Source organism: Lacerta agilis, chromosome 5 (assembly GCF_009819535.1).
Source record: "Lacerta agilis isolate rLacAgi1 chromosome 5, rLacAgi1.pri, whole genome shotgun sequence".
NCBI classification, from domain to species: Eukaryota; Metazoa; Chordata; class Lepidosauria; order Squamata; family Lacertidae; genus Lacerta; species Lacerta agilis.
In genome coordinates, this window is record NC_046316.1 from 89,498,683 (window position 1) to 89,515,446 (window position 16,764).

General features: G+C 45.0%; 1 protein-coding gene and 3 non-coding genes across 5 annotated transcripts; 1 reads left to right on the plus strand and 3 right to left on the minus strand.

Annotated features, from left to right (window-relative positions):
• Positions 1-318: 318 nt before the first annotated feature.
• LOC117047670 lies at positions 319-437 on the minus strand. The gene has a single exon (XR_004426736.1). It is a non-coding gene; the product is annotated as a 5S ribosomal RNA (ribosomal RNA).
• A 768-nt stretch (positions 438-1,205) lies between these two features.
• Positions 1,206-1,324, minus strand: LOC117047671. Its single transcript, XR_004426737.1, has one exon. It is a non-coding gene; the product is annotated as a 5S ribosomal RNA (ribosomal RNA).
• A 458-nt stretch (positions 1,325-1,782) lies between these two features.
• LOC117047673 lies at positions 1,783-1,901 on the minus strand. The gene has a single exon (XR_004426738.1). It is a non-coding gene; the product is annotated as a 5S ribosomal RNA (ribosomal RNA).
• Positions 1,902-5,850: 3,949 nt separating this feature from the next.
• Positions 5,851-15,295, plus strand: LOC117047534 (circumsporozoite protein-like). Of its 2 annotated transcripts, none has more exons than XM_033150805.1 (2): positions 5,851-5,941; positions 13,775-15,295. In XM_033150805.1, the coding sequence occupies exon 2, from the start codon at positions 13,810-13,812 to the stop codon at positions 14,986-14,988; it is 1,179 nt and encodes a 392-aa protein (XP_033006696.1). In that variant the 5' UTR covers positions 5,851-5,941; positions 13,775-13,809; the 3' UTR covers positions 14,989-15,295. The 2 variants fall into 2 exon arrangements, with proteins under 2 accessions (XP_033006696.1, XP_033006697.1); XM_033150806.1 differs by lacking the exon at positions 5,851-5,941 and adding an exon at positions 6,461-6,479.
• The last annotated feature ends 1,469 nt before the right edge of the window (positions 15,296-16,764 follow it).

Consider the following 16,764-nt stretch of genomic DNA (forward strand, 5'->3'; position numbering starts at 1 on the left):
TGTACTGTATACTGAACGGCTTGCGGGTGCTTTCCACTTGGAGCTCTCATGTGGTGCATTTCATGGCCAGCAGTTGGCGCTCCCGAGCGATGCAAGCACATTTGTCGGCGGCCAGCCTTTGGCCTAGCAATTCTTGGCGTAGCTCCGATGGGGCCCTGGATGCTTTGCACATGCAAGCAGCTTCGAAAGGTGCAGGTCAGAAGGAAAGCAAATGAAAAGAAAGATGGAAGGAGCAGGCAGCTGCGCCTGACCTGAAATGGGCGGCAAGTGCAGGGGCAGAGTTCAAAAGGGGGCCGCTGACCGGCAAAAGGACGCAAAAGCCTACAGCACCCGGTATTCCCAGGCGGTCTCCCATCCAAGTACTAACCAGGCCTGACCCTGCTTAGCTTCCGAGATCAGACGAGATCGGGCGTGTTCAGGGTAGTATGGCCGTAGACGATGCACCGCTCTCCCAACCCAGCCTTTAAGCAAGCGCGCAGGGAAAGTGCCTCCCCCTGACCCCTACAACAAATCCTCAGGCGACGCACACAATCCTCCCACGCAACGGCGGCTAGCCTTTCACGCTCTTTCCTCACAAGCGGACAATTGCGCCTGCCTGACCCTGGCGGCATTCCCCTCAAGGCAACCAGCCTGCGCCAGAATCACCCGCTCTCCGAGCTCCCACGCCACTCAACTTGTCTCACGTGCTTCTCCCGCCATGCCATCAAGGCGGCGCAGGGGCCACTACTCCAAAATCACCTGCGGCCGGAGCCACTTGCCGCTCTCCACTGGCGCAAGCACGTTTGTGGGCGGCCAGCCTTTGGCCTGGCGCTTCTCGGTGTAGCTCCTTTTGGGCCCTGGATGCTTTCCACATGCAGCTTTCACGTTGCGTAGTTCCTGTCCCTTCGTGGCTGCCTTTGTACTGTATACTGAACGGCTTGCGGGTGCTTTCCACTTGGAGCTCTCATGTGGTGCATTTCATGGCCAGCAGTTGGCGCTCCCGAGCGATGCAAGCACATTTGTCGGCGGCCAGCCTTTGGCCTAGCAATTCTTGGCGTAGCTCCGATGGGGCCCTGGATGCTTTGCACATGCAAGCAGCTTCGAAAGGTGCAGGTCAGAAGGAAAGCAAATGAAAAGAAAGATGGAAGGAGCAGGCAGCTGCGCCTGACCTGAAATGGGCGGCAAGTGCAGGGGCAGAGTTCAAAAGGGGGCCGCTGACCGGCAAAAGCCTACAGCACCCGGTATTCCCAGGCGGTCTCCCATCCAAGTACTAACCAGGCCTGACCCTGCTTAGCTTCCGAGATCAGACGAGATCGGGCGTGTTCAGGGTAGTATGGCCGTAGACACTGCAGCTGCCTCCCAAACCAGCCTTTAAGCAAGAGCACAGGGAAAACGCCTCCCCCTGGGCCCTGCATGCTTTTCTCATGCAGCTTTCACCTTGTGTAGTTCCTGTCCAACCGTGGCTGTCTTTGAATATCATTTAACTGAACGGCCTGCGGATGCTTTCCACATGGAGCTCTCATGCCGTGCACTTCATGTCCAGCAGTTGCTGCCTCTTGATTGATTTCAGCTCAGCTGCGACTTTAAATGCTTGCAAACCGCCCCAAGCGTTGCAGCAGGGGTGTGTGTGTGTGTGTGTGTCAGCGGCTTGCAATAGAAAAGCAGGTTCAAAAGGTGCGAGTCAGAAAGAACGCAAATGAAAAGAAAGATGGAAGGAGCAGGCAGCTGCGCCTGACCTGAAATGGGCGGCTAGTGCAGGGGCAGAGTTCAAAAGGGGGCCGCTGACCGGCAAAAGGACGCAAAAGCCTACAGCACCCGGTATTCCCAGGCGGTCTCCCATCCAAGTACTAACCAGGCCTGACCCTGCTTAGCTTCCGAGATCAGACGAGATCGGGCGTGTTCAGGGTAGTATGGCCGTAGACACTGCAGCTGCCTCCCAAACCAGCCTTTAAGCAAGAGCACAGGGAAAGCGTCTCCCCCTGGCCCCTACAACAAATCCTCAGGCGACGCACACAATCCTCACATGCAATGGTGCCTAGCCTTTCATGCTCTTTCCTCACAAGTGCACAATTGCTTTCATTTCTGAGTTGCTAGCTAGAATACTGAACAACATACAGTACAACATACTGCCGGGTTTCCACATTCAAATACCTAATTTCAAATTATATTGTTTTACAAATTCATTTACTGTATGTCTGTATTGTCCTGCTTGTTTAATACTGTTTTGAGCATTTGTACCCGTCTTCAGCCTAAAAGGCATCCAGAACAGTTTGCCCATGCCACATGCTTAAAAAAAGAAATCAAAACCCACCCAGGCACGAATGAAAAGGTAAAGAACATGAAAAAACAAACTGGGGCACCAAATCATAAATACTTCTTACAATAGCCAGCTGCTATAGAAACAATTCACGAATCATCGGTGCCTATTGTAACTTGTGTTTAAGCAGACCTTAAATAGTTTAAATAATAAATATGTATGTTATATGGAAGGCATGGTTTGTCCATTTCAGACATATTCTCCCCCTATGAAGTAGAACAGTGTATTAAAGGTTTGCATATGATGAACTAAGGGGGTATGTGTGTTTCCAAGAAATATGTACAATATTAGTTGTTGGGGTTTTTTAAGTCACAGCATTGGTGGTTCAGTGGTAGAATTCTCTCCTGTAACAAAATTTGAACGTATTTGAAAAAAATAGTAATGTAACTTGGGTAGGCAGGTTTGAAGGAGGCATGATCTTTATGTTAGCTAAAACTGGGCATGGGTGGGGGGGGACATTGAGAATGAATAAAGTAGGATATTTTGCAGTTTTTTGTGATGATATTTTTGTTTTGTTTTTTAAATTTGTTTTTATTAAAAGATTTTCATGGTTACCAAAGGTGCATATTATGTCTCTGGCTATACCATTCTTTCAATGCTCAGAAGAGCATACGTTCCAGTTGTAATGATAACTTGAAGTGAGCAGAACAGACCTGATTTGATTGATAAATTTATATACTTACCGAGTCAAGTCACTGATCCACCTAGTCTAGTCTAGTGTGCTCCAACTGCCAGCCACTCTCCATAGCTTCTCACAGCAAGTGTTTTATTACTGAGTGATGACTCTTCCCTGTAGACATAAATACCCAGTAGAACTGAATAATATTAGACATGAAATCAATAATATATTATATCTTACCTTTCTACTGCCAACTCCTGCAAGGTGGCTTACAAAAAAAATTAAGCATAAAAACCAGTTTGAAGGAAATAGCATCAACAGGGAAGCTGTAAAGGTTTGTATGTGTAATATCCAACAGTTTAGGAAGCCTAAATTTGGCTACTTTTATATGGGACTTTTTTATTTGCATGCAGGTGCTCGGGTTCATCTAAAACCATGGGCATAGCCAAGGGGGGCGCAGGGAGAAGCAGCTGCCCCCCTATCAATAAAAATACATAGCAAACCAAAGTTCAGCGCCCCCCCCAACAAAAATTCTGGCTATACCCATGTGTAAACCCCTGGAAAGTTGTTGCCAGTCAGTGTACACAGTCCTGAGCTAGATGGACCAAGGGTCAGACTCAGCATAGGATAGCATCCTTTGCTTAGGATAGTGCTGTTACTCACCTGCATTTTCTAGTGCCCATGTTTCTCGCCAGACTGTCTCGCCAGTGGTGCATGCTCTGGTTATCTCCTGCTTGGACTACTGCAATGCGCTCTACGTGGGGCTACCTTTGAAGGTGACCCGGAAACTGCAATTAATCCAGAATCCGGCAGCTAGACTGGTGACTGGGAGTGGCCACTGGGACCACATAACACCGGTCCTGAGAGATCAACATTGGCTCGCAGAACGTTTCCGAGCACAACTCAAAGTGCTGGTGCTGACCTTTAAAGCCCTAAACGGCCTTGGTCCTGTATACCTGAAGGAGCATCTCCACCCCCATTGTTCAGTCCGGACACTGAGATCCAGTGCCGAGGGCCCTCACTGCGAGAAGCAAAGCTACAGGGAACCAGGCAGAGGGTCTTCTCGGTAGTGGCGCCTGTCCTGTGGAACGCCCTCCCATCAGAGGTGAAAGAGATAAACAACTACCTGACATTTAGAAAATACCTGAAGGCAGCCCTGTTTAGGGAAGTTTTTAATCTGTGATATTTTAATGTATTTGTTGGAAGCCGCCCAGAGTGGCTGGGAGACCCAGCCAGATGGGCGGGGTACAAATAATAAATTATTATTATTATATTCTTTCTGAAGCCTTAGCTGTGCCAGATTAGCTTCAGTAATTGAAGGAAAATACATCTTCTCCACATAGCATTTTAGAGCAATCTATGCATTTTTATTCAATAGTAGATACTATAGTACAATACTGGGTTAAATGGAGGCCTACTCCCAAGTAAGTTTAAACAAGACAGCAGCCTGTGAGTGGCAACTGGGAAAAGGCAGGTAACCCTGGCTGGCACTGTTTGGGTAGTATTCAGCTAAGTTTTACTCAGAGTAGACCCACTAAAACAAATGGACCTAACTCAGTCATGTTCATTTCAATGGGTATACATTGGAAGGAATATAGTGCTAGGGCAATTGTTTCATCAGTGCAAGCATTTCGACTTGCCAGACAGAACCCCCCCCCCCCCAAATCTCCTACCTCTGTGTGCTAGGGGTTCTCCCAACCACCACCCCACAACCGGTTTGGGGTGGAATGGCGAGTTTGCCAGTGGGACTACTCATTTGAATCTAGGCCTCTGAGCAAAACCTAGCTGAATACAGTACCACCTTTAATTTCCTACTGTGCAATCTAATACGCATTTACATCTTAATGAGTAGTTGGGTTTAATATTTATAATCCAGCACATATTTGAATTGCATGCATATAATCAAGTAAGCATACACACCACCAGGCACATTTGAACTGCATTGCAGCATGTGTGGCACATTGAGCCTCCCACCCCACTTCCTTTTGCTTGACTTCTGACTGAAGGCATTTCTCACATACAAATCATAACCCATAAACTGAGAATTAAAATAAGGCATGCACCCTTCACTCATTGCCACATACACTCCTAGGGCTTACAGATCAATACATTTAGGATGGCCCTGTTCTTGTGAAACATACCTCTCCTTCTCTTCCACAGATCTAACCTGTGGGAAACAGCTCACTCCTTGTGGAATGCCCTTTGCTGGGCAAATTGTGCTTGTTTTCCCATAGTTAGCAGTAGTGGAGACCCAACTGTCCCACGTTCCTCAGAATTTTTTATTTCAAAAATTTCTTTGCCTTCTTTCAGGGCAATGCCTTCCTCCCAAAGAGGCACACAGGCATAACTTGCTTTTTTTAAAAAAAAAATAGTAATAATAAACAAGTGAGAAACATCTCTAAATTTTAACCTGCTTGAGCAATTTAACGTATTTTAAAAGTATGCCTGCGAATTTTTTCTTGATTTTCCTGTTTTATCTTCCGTAAACCGCATTGAGGGTCGTGTACAGAAGCCGTGTATAATTTTTTTGTGAAACGAATACATTAAGTAATAAAAATAGCGGCATATTTCAAGTTTTTTGTGCTTTTAAGGCGCCTTTCCATTGGGATTCCTTCTGTCGTCGCTGCCCTATTTCGAAACGTGAGAGGTGAATGAAGCACAAGCCACTGGTGGCCATTAACCACCGCGCCTCTGACCGCTTCCTTTCAAAATAAGCGGGGAGGGGAAAAAAACCGCCAAATCTCGCCCGTTGCTCCCGAATTCCCGCCCAAACGCGCCTCGAACGTCCTCAGCCTGGCGGCGCGCGCGCGCGCACACGCACGCACGAAACCAGAAGCGGCCCCGCCCCCGACCCGTTCCTTTTTGCGCACGTGCAGGATCCCGCCCCACCCTCCTCCTCCTGTGGGCGGGGCCCTCGCGTGCGTTCCTTATCTCCGGCGCGGCTTCTGGGAGAGGAAGGCGGAGGCTCGTCAGTCTCTGGTTGCTCCCTGAAACGAAACTCATCGGAGACTGGAAGCGCGCCCCGGGTAAGTAAGAGATTACTGCGCACGTGGTGGAAGAGCGCGCGCTTTTTGATTTAGCCGCTAGGAAGGAGTTTTGGTTGTAGATATATACAGTATATGTGATGTTAACTTAAAAGGTGGGAGTTACAGTGGCAAAGAATATATATAATTTTCTGAAAAGGTGGGAATTCTTGTTGCAAAGAAATAACGGTGTGTGTGTGTGTTGAAAAGGTGTGGGGGGTTCCTTTTGCAAAGCATATATGTATGATTTTCAGAAGGTGGGTGTTCACGTTGCAAAGAAGTATAAATGCATATGTGGGAATTCTCGCTGCAAAGAAACACGTGCACACACGCCTCTTTTCTGAAAAGGTGGCAGCTTCAAGGAGAAAAGTTTGCTTGACAGGGAATAAGTGTGTATTTTATTTTATTTTAATTTTCTTCATAAGGGCTTTGGCTACACAAATAAACATGTCTGCATTGCAGAGTGGCTCACAGGATGATGGGTGAAAGAAAGGTCATTTGAATCTCGGATCATTTCAAAGCGTTGCAAGGGGACTGCGCTGTATGTAAATCTCTTAGTAGTATAATGCCATTGCTATGCATGTGAAGCTAATAATAATTATTATTTATACCCCGCCCATTGGCTGGGTTTCCCCAGCCACTCTGGGCGGCTCCCAACAGAATATTAAAAACACGACAAAACATCAAAAATTAAAAACTTCCCTAAACAACTTCCTGTTGTGAGCTGGTTTTGGAGAGATTTGACCTAAAAGGTGGCCACAGGTGCTTTCACTCAGTGGCTCCCAAACTTTCTTTCTGCAACTGATCACTTGAAAATTGCTGGTAGCCATGGCACATCACTTAAATAGCTTTTTTTTTTTTTGCTAGTTGTGGGCATTTGTAATGTGCTGTGCCAGACGCAGTTTTTTTTTAATTGTATTCTTATTACTGCTTTTAATTCTTTTAATGTGTTTTAATTCTATTGCAATTTGCATTCTGTAGAATTCAAGTAAATACAATAAAATACAGTATTGTAAATATTGGAAAAGAAGTGATAAAAATGCAGTTATGAATACTGAGGTTTGCAGACCACTAGTACTCTACAGCTTGGGAATCCTTGCTGCAGCTAATAAATACAGTAAACTGGGTTACTTTGCTCTCGTTCCTGCAATGTTCTGGAATTTTGGAGCTTAATGGGGTTGTGGGGAGTGACTCAGCTAAGAGTTTCAGCTGTGTGCTTTGGTCACATGTAGTAATAGTCTAATAAAATAAATTTAAGGAATGGCTGTATTTGTAGTATTGTGTATAGTTTGGCACCCTCCCTATTTTTAAGGATATTTTATAGCTGGAGTAGTTGCAGAAAATAGCAGCCCAAATATCAAGGCTGGTTTGTGTGCCCTACAGGAAATACTCGCTTGTTACTTCTTTTGGTAAGAAAAATGAAGAGTTGAGTACGGTTGATATAATAGTGTTTTATAAAACTAATAATAAAATTAATTCATGGTGGAGAGCTGGGGGGGGGGCTTGTGGTTGTTGTTTTTTTAAAAGAAAACCTAGGAGTCTCCCAATGAAGTTGATGAGCATCTGATTCAGAAAAACCAACCAAGGTTTGTCATACAGCCCAGTGCTCCAGTGGAACTCACTTCCTCAGGATGGAATGATGGCCAGTTTAGAAAGGTGGGTGGGAAGATTAGACAAACTGATGGAGGATAAGTTTCTTTACTGCTATTGTGATTGCCGAAGATGATGATGATGACTAAATGGAGCCTCCATGTTCAGGGGTAGCATGCCCCCTAATGCTTTTGCCTTTCTGTCTTCTCAGAGGGCATCTGATTGGCCAGTGTGGTAAACAGGGTACTGGACTGGATAGAGAAGACTGCTCCAGCACAGCTCTTCTTGCCCCAGACTTCTGAATCTTTTCCCTTCCTTCCATTTACGTACTAATAATTGACCTCAAAGCTGTTCTTTGATGCAATTTTCCCTTTAATCAGATGTTGACTTTCAGCCGTGCCTCCTCTGCTAGATGTGCTGGGTGTGTAAACTTTAAGAAAGGTGTGTTATAAGCAAAATCTGCCCTTATTCCCTTATGGGGTACACAAGAGCTCTTATAGCAGGGGTCAGCAACCTTTTTCAGCAGGGGACCGGTCCACTGTCCCTCAGACCTTGTGGGGGGCCGGACTATATTCTGGGGGGGGGGGTGTGTGAATGAATTCCGATGCCCCACAAATAACCCAGAGATGCATTTTAAATAAAAGGACACATTCCACTCATGTAAAAACATGCTGATTCCTGGACCATCCGTGGGCCAGATTTAGAAGGTGATTTGGCTGAATCTGGCCCCTGGGGCTTAATTTGCCTACCCATGCCTTATAGAGTCCTTTGTAGGTTCTCCATTGGTGGGAGAAAATAACAGAGGCCAACCAGAGAATATTGAGAAGCATAGCAGCCAGTAAGCCTTATCTTTATTAAACTGTTAGAACAGGGTGCTGCCTTTATATAGACATTTTAAATTGCCCGCCCTGGAGTCCAAGACCACCCCCCAGATACATCATACCTACATCACAGAAAAGGCTGTGTACAACAGAAATCTGAGTACAGTTGTTTATCTCCTGTCTGCCAGGTTATTTGATAATGCCTTATCTGATTGCCTTTTCTGATAGTCTGGCCATTCCTTTGAGATGGTAATTACTTGATTCCTGAGACAATGGGAAGGCTTCCTCACCCCCCCCCTCCCTCCTTGCAGAGAAACATTTGGTCAGTTTGGGAGTCAAAATGGTTTCAGGACTGCCTTCCTGTGCTGCTTCAGACTTGTGGTTTATATATGTATGTGTTTGCTTGGTACATTTCTGAACACACACGTGTAAATGGCAATTTGCTTCTATTCGCTTGCATGCTGCAGGAGCAAAGTGTTGTGCCCTGACATGCCTCATCCGCTTGCTTAGTCACTATTAATTCAGGAATCGAAAGCAGTTTCGAATTCAGTTTCCTTCTCCCAGATCCCACCCTTTGTTTTTTTTCCCCTTACTGCTCCGTGAATGCATTCTGTTTCCCATTCAGGATCTGTTTGCTGCTTGTGTCTTCCTGTGGTGCGGTAAGTGCTGATATCTGAGGTTCTCTGTGTTTTGTTTCCTTTGCCGGGGAGGAGTTGTCTACCGGTACTTGCAATTAAGTAGGTTTAAGATTGCAGCTAACATAGGCGAGTCTACAGCATAAAAAGGGCTGCTATGTCAAACCTTCCCAAAACTATATTTTAAAGTAACGTGTGCATCAAGTTTTGGGGGGGTTATGGCTAAATTTGGATGCAACTCTTAATTAATTTATGTGGTTTCTCATAATCTAAGCAATATGAGTGGAATATGAATGAACGAAGTTGATTGTTAGACAAGCGGTAAAGCAGCATGACCAAATCTTTGATCTGGTTTTCAAGGGAGCTCTGGTTTCGAAATCCATCTCCAGTTTTGCTAACATAAAGAAAAAATCCTTTATCTCATAATCTCCTCCCACCATATGAGAAATGTTTGTGTTTTGTTGAGCACAGTATATAAGGGTGCATTTTATAGGGAGTGCTCTCTCTCTCCCCCCCCCTTTAGTTTTGTTGGGAGAGGAGACACTGTGTAACTTGAAACCTCACATTGCCTGTATTTAGCATCATGGGATGGGCACTTTGGAGTAAGCCCCATTGAACTGAGTAAACACAAAAGGATTGCTCTGCACATGTCCCCAAACTGCCTGCCTTCATTTTGTTTCCTTGATTTTATTGCCTTGTTCACTGGATAATGTACAAAGATTCATTTGTAGAAAGCGCCCCAAGTCAGATGCACAACTTTTGTTTGGGCAAGAAATATCGTTAGCCAGATGCAAAGAAAGGACAGGGCCTCCTTCACCTTTAACAATATTGTAAAATAACTCCTATTCAGCAGCTGTTTTATGACAGCCTGCAGCCCCCCCCTTTAATCGATCCACCGATCCTTCTAGTTTTCTTGAACGTGCACCCAGAGAAAAGGTTCTGTGTAACTTAGAAGCTCACAGACTGCAATTGGAACACTATTTGGTCAAACCAGTATGTGAACAACTAAAACTGCTGAATTTCATCTTTGGCCCCTCCCATAAGTGCCCCCACATAATAAAGTCATCTGAAGGCACCCTGCCCTGAGAAGGTGAATTTATGAAGAGCATGGCCTTCTTTGTAATGGCACCATTGTTATGGAATGGGATTAAATATGCCTCCCTGGCTAATTTGTCAAAACAAAATCGAAAATTCTTTCTAGTAGCACCTTAGAGACCAACTGAGTTTGTTCCTGGTATGAGCTTTCGTGTGCATGCACACTTCTTCAGATACCTTTCAGAAGGCTAAAGACCATTTTGTTTGAAGAAAGAGTCTTTGTTGACTAGCAATCAGGCAAATACCTTGTTTTTAATGGAAATCTTTCAAGACAGGACTGCTAATATTTTTGCTCTGCTTCTTTTGGCTTGAATTTACAATAAATTGTGTTACTCAGTCTAAAGTGTTTGTGTGTAATCCTCCAGTTTGCTGAAAGTTGTTTGCTGAAAGTTGTGTTTCCACCTTCTTCCCCAGTCTGTCTTTTTTTTTCTCCAGCTGAAATTAATACACTAATTTTTATTTTGTTACCTTTGTACAGCTATATGCATAACTTCTGGTTTATCTTCCTTCCCTGGGGGAAAGAGAGAGAAAAGCCTTTGGAGCAAATGCATGCGTGTATTAATGAGGCCTGTGCCACAATAAAGAGCTCCCCGCTGTATTCTTTAAAAAGCTACTCTGTTCCAATTATTATTCCGGATCAGTCCTCCTTAGCCCTTATAGGGTCCTTGGGGTCTCAAACCACAGGAGGCATTCACAACCTAGAACAGAACAAATTATGAGAGCTAAGATCTGTGGAAGAGCACATCTTCTTTGGCGATCCTTCGTAGCCGAGTAAGAGGGTCTTCCATAAACACGGTTTTAACAATGAGTCCGTAGGTGACTGTGGAGGCCAATTCTGGATCCACACATCCTTCCACAGTGGGGACATTGGTTTCTGGGTGGGAGTTGATCACGGTGTGGATTTGCCAAGCGTGCCTTCCTCTTAGCATGTTTCTCCCTTGCGTCCTGAGTTCGAGTGTCTTCAAAGCCCATGACACCTTTGGTAAAGGCTGTTCTCCAACTGGAGTGCTCGCAGGCCAGTGTTTCCCAGTTGTAAGTGTTTATACTACATTTTTAAAGATTGGCCTTGAGACAGTCTTTAAATCTCTTTTGTTGACCACCAGCATTACGCTTTCCATTTTTAAGTTCGGAATAGAGTAGTTGCTTTGGAAGACGATCACCAGGCATCCGCACAACATGACCAGTCCAGCGAAGTTGATGTTGAAGAATCATTGCTTCAACACTGGTGATCTTTGCTTCTTCCAGTACACTGATATTAGTTCGCCTGTCTTCCCAAGTGATGTGTAAAATTTTTCGGAGACACCATTGATGGAATCTTTCGAGGAGTTGGAGATGGCGTTTATAAGTGGTCCATGTTTCACAAGCATATAGTAAGGTTGGTAGTGCAATAGCTTTGTAAACAAGCATTTTGGTTTCCCTGCGAATGTCCCGGTCCTCAAACACTGCACTTCAGTTGGGAGAAAGCCACACTCACAGAGCTCAGGCGATGCTGGATTTCGGCATCAGTGTTGGCCCTTGTAGAAAGATAACTGCCTAGGTAGGAGAAGTGATAGACATTTTCCAACGTTGCACCACTGAGTTGGATTTGTGGCGCTGCAGAGGGGTTGTTTTGTGCTTGTTGGTGCAGCAGTTTGGGTTTTGGGATGTTGAGTGATAGGCCAAGCTTTTCGTAACCTTCTGCAAAGATATTTAGGATGGTTTGGAGGTCATGCTCTGAGCGTGCGCGCACTACGTTGTCAGGGACCAGCACCCAAAACCTTGGGGACTAACTCATGTTTAGCAGTAGCCAAATAACCAGAATCTAAAACCAACCTTGCAAGGTATAATTCTGCCCCACTCCTTAAGTTTAACCAGTCTGGGCCAGGAGACTCCCAGAACCTTACTGGATGTCACTTAGGATTCAAAGGACAAGAGCTCAAAGATCAGACTCTGTCCCTCGAGCCCACACAATTGTTCAGTAGGTAATGATTTAAGAAGTTGGGAACTCAATTCAGTACTCAAGGCTTTAGCCAAAGAAACAACAGAAATAGATGGTGTAGATTTTTTATTTTTAAAAAAATAGCATTAAAAAGCGAACATGTATACCAGTAAGGAATACAAGTAAACGACAGTTAAGAAATATCTTTGGGATTTATAAGACAAAACAAAAACTTGCCTACAAACCATCACCGCAATTGACCCCAGAGGAAAATGGGGAGCCAGACAGGTGTCCAGAACAAAAGTTGCGAGGCAAAAGATAAGGAAATGAATATGGCTTTAATCCTAAACAAACAGCACAGCTACAAGGGCGACCCCAGCTATCTAATTAGGAAGCTTCTAGATGCTAAGATCCTGCCGTTTCACACAAAGCAATTCTTTTCTAGTTGGCACACTGACCTTGAACACATCAGACATATAGATAATGCAGGTGCTGGTTCTTGTGAGCTCATTTCCAATTAGTGGGATAAGAATATCTTCTCAGAGGCCAGATTTTTACCCAAAGGCCTGAGCAAGGGAACCGTTTCCTTGAAACAGGTCAGTTTTTCAAAATAAAACTTTTAAGGCTTCATTATGGTTGAGAAACTTGGCTCACAACTCATGTGAATTCTGCATTTCATTCTCAAATTACGGGTTTACTCTTTAGGCTTAAAGATTAAAGTTGGCATAGGCTTGTGCTGGCATTTCTTACCTGACAGATGATAGAATTCAGACTATGGAAGGAGGAAACAATTTAATTGTTGCTGTTCTGAAGGCTATAAATGAAGGATCTTGTGTGCCAAAATTTGGTTTCATCGTGAATTCTGACTAAACCACAGAGTACCGGTAGTCTTCCAACCTGCCAGGCAGAATCTCAGTGCTTAAGTCTGAAAAAAGTGCATGTAAGAAATTGACTCAATCCTGTGAATCTCATGGTACAAAAACATGTGTTAGCCTTTCAGGCAGTTTTTTCCTTCTTGGAAACATTTGTCCTCACACTTTTGTAATAAAGTTTATTTAACAGGAAGTTAAAGAGGAGCATGTTAGTGCTCCAAATCCATACATTTTGTATTGATTGACTGGTTTAATTGAAGCTGTCTTAAAAGATTGATCATAAACTATTCCCCCAGGTATCATTTCAAGTTTTCAGCATTCAAGATTCACATGTTTGCTGATATGTTTACCATTGGCCGTGTTGTCGGAAGCTGATTGGGGTTATATTCCAAAACACCTGAAACAGGGTTTGAAATTAGCAGGGCCCTAGGTGCATTTTGCACCTCAAGTTTCTCCATTTTCAAGCATCTCAAAAAGTCTGGGTGCCATTTTTTGTGCCTGGCTGACACTCAAGGATTACCGAAATGTATGTGATTTTAAACCTCAAAGTATATGTTAAGGATAGACAATATGTTAAGGAGTTTAGCAGTAAAGAGTAGCCTGTTTTGAAAACTGAAGTACGGTACCGATATTTTTATTGTAAACACCAAATCAAACACATATTAACAGTTTCTGCTAAAATTGTGGCACTTACGTGAATTGCATATTAATTCATGCTTAAATGAAAAGTGTTCGCGACCTCCACCCCAGCGGTGACTAGACATTCTGTTTTGGCACCCACAGCCCAGGTACCGAGAGCCATTTGGCTCCAACTTTTCTATCCCAGTTTCTAACACTGAAACTGTCTGGCAGGTGTCTTATTTGCAAGCTTTTTAATCTCCCTCTCCCCTTCTCTCTGTCCCCAGCCTCCCAGATCTGCAGAACGTGACTCCCTCAAGCAATGGGCAAGCCCAGGAAAACGTCTGGCAATGTATCCTCTCCTCAACCTGCTGCCACGGCGCCAAAGGCAGCCCCAGCAGCCCCGCGATCTTCTGCCTCATCCAGAACGGCGCCTGCCAGCAGCAGAACTCAGAGTGCTCCTGCTGCGAAGGGTCATGGTGGCCGACAGGGGGCGGCTGAAAAGCCAGCCAGTGCCACAGGTCCGAGAGGAACAGGGCAAAGTTACCAGGCGAGGTCCACACCAGCATCTGGCAGCGAGCAAGGAGGCACAAAGAGCGGCCGTGGAGCAAGAGCGAAGACCCCTACAGCAGGAGCAAGAGGAGGAGGAAAGTCCCCTGCTGCAGCTACTGAAGCCTCTGTAGGTCCCGCTGCTTGCAGCCCATCGGCGACACAGGCGGCTAGCAAAACTCAGGGCAAAGCCCAAGGTAAAGCGAGCCACTTTCCTTCCCCTATCTCTGCCGAAAAGGTTGCTGAAATAGAGAAAGGAACCCGGGGCCAGCGCACTAACCCCGAATGGCACAAGTACCGTGCAAACCGCATCACAGCATCCATAGCTCCCCAGATAGCCAACAGCAAGTTTGTGAATGGCCAGAGCTCCGACATCCCTCAGTCATACCTGAAGCGTGTGGTGGAATCTGCTTCCGGTGTGCAGACCCCGGCCATGTCTTGGGGCGTCCGCAACGAGAAGAAAGCGGTGCAGGCTTACGAGGAGCTGAAGTCCAGCAAGGTCAACAAACCGGTGAAGGTTGACGATTGCGGCCTCTTCATCGACAAAGGGAAACCTTGGCTGGCTGCCAGCCCCGACGGGATTATCAAAGACGCAGATACCGGGGAAAAGCTGGGGGTTCTGGAGGTCAAGTGCCCCTACAAACACAGAGATAGGATGGTGACGGAAGCTTGCAAGGACAAAAGCTTCTGTCTGGAGAAGGTGGGCGACTCCTACTCCCTGAAGAAGAACCACCAATATTACACGCAGCTGCAATGCCAGATGGGCGTCACTGGTCTTCCAAAGGGAGAATTGGTGGTCCACACCAACAAAGAGACGGCAATTGCCTCTGTAGATTTCGACCCTGTTTTCTGGGAGAAGACTGCATCAAAACTGGAGAAGTTCTATGTGGAGGCTGTGCTCCCTTACCAGGAGGAGAAGAAAAGTGCTGCTGCCTGGGGTAAGGAAGAATGAAGGTGCTGAGAAGTGCTGGCACCCTACCCTTCATGAAATATGTGCCTTCAGACCTTGTAATGGATGCTCCTTTCTGGCTTCACGCTTAGTAGTGTGAAGTGGTTAAGTTCTCTTCTGTGCCTTTAATGCATCCTTTATAGTTATAGTTACACAGCACATCCTGCCACTCACCCCCCACACCCGGTCGCACACTGTTTTCCTCCGACAATCACACTCCGCTTGCATATAGCCCATCAGCTGTGCGGGAGAACAGCAGATCTTCCGTGGTCATGTGCATTCCTTTCTGCAAGCTGCATTAAGTATGCTGCCTGCATGCCTGCCATTTCTCCTACTGTGAAAGGTGGTGGCAGCCATGCCATCTCACCTGCCTATCCTCACTTGGTTGGGCCAGACAACAGGATAAAATGGAACACACAAATTTGCTTCTCATCTGCTCTTTCCATGCAAGTGGCAATTGCACCGCTGCCTTAATGATTCCATGCTCCCATATAACTTGGGCATGGATGTTCTGTGAAATTATTTTTGCTGCCTTCCAACCACCAGAAAACTACCAGAAAAACTTGGAATACTGTTTTTGAGACATTTTGGTTTTTGATTTCCTGCTCCTTTTTTCAATACAGAGCCGCATCTCTTACGGGACATTCACAGTACTTCTTGGAACCTGTGCTTTGCTTTCCCAAAACCCAGCCTGTGTGGTGTTGAAATTCAGTTATAAGCTGAGTGGTGTTGGGGAGAAGGGCACCTGGATATTTAAAGAGCCAGAAGTCTTGAATACAGGAGATGGAGCGGAAATCTAGCTCATGCACCTATTAATTTGGGAATAAGTTCCACCAAATTGTATGGAATGTTTCTGAGCAAATGTGAATATCAGACCTTAAAAAAATCAATGCTCACCAGTGATGAAGATGGGGGGGTACCCATTTTTCTCATGTAATGTAAAAATATTATTTTTGGTGGGTGTGTTGCCATGTTGACTGAGAGCACATCCAGGCCTTCTCCATTAGAGAACCAGCAACTTATCCTCTGAAGCTACTGGCAGCTTAGGAAGACTAAATGTTCATTGTGTAATGCTTTGTTTATAAAATCTGTTTGTGAATTGCAACTTTGTTCAAAACAGAAACCAGTTTGGTAGTTCAGCATCAGTAGTAGGGCATATGGTGTGTCTCCTAAATTGTAGATTTGCTTGCTTTTGGATAATCACAGCTTCTGCTGTGCAAAATGTAACACATGTCCAAATAAATGCATTTGCTTTGGATGTTTTGTGGTAGATGCAAAACTTGAACAAGGAGAACAAAGCTGGGACAATTAGCAGGTCATTATAAATTGCATTTTTGGTACTGGGCAGGCCTGCCTTGTAAATGGTGCCTAAGCATTGGGCAACAGATTTGGGGTCTTAATGGGGTGACCAGAAAATTGGCATGAGATGAGAGAGCCAGGTGGAGTGTAATGCATACTCAAAGTTAAAACTTTTAAGTGTTCGAAACCATTTTGTTAAAGCTTGCTTTAGAATCATTTAACACCAGTTTCCTGCAGTGTTCCAAATGCTAGTTTAAAGTGCTTCACATGTTACAATAGCAAACATATGTTTGGCTTCCATAGCACTGCCTGTTTTATAGTCCTCTGCAATGTTAAAAATCAATGCGGAAAACTACAGGCTAGTTTAAGGACTGTTGCAGTAAATTGGGGGAAAGCATGATTAGTGACAAATTTATCAAAATTATCAAGAGTATAGGAGAAAAAGTCTTGCTAAAGAAGACTTTGTTTTGGTGGGTGAAT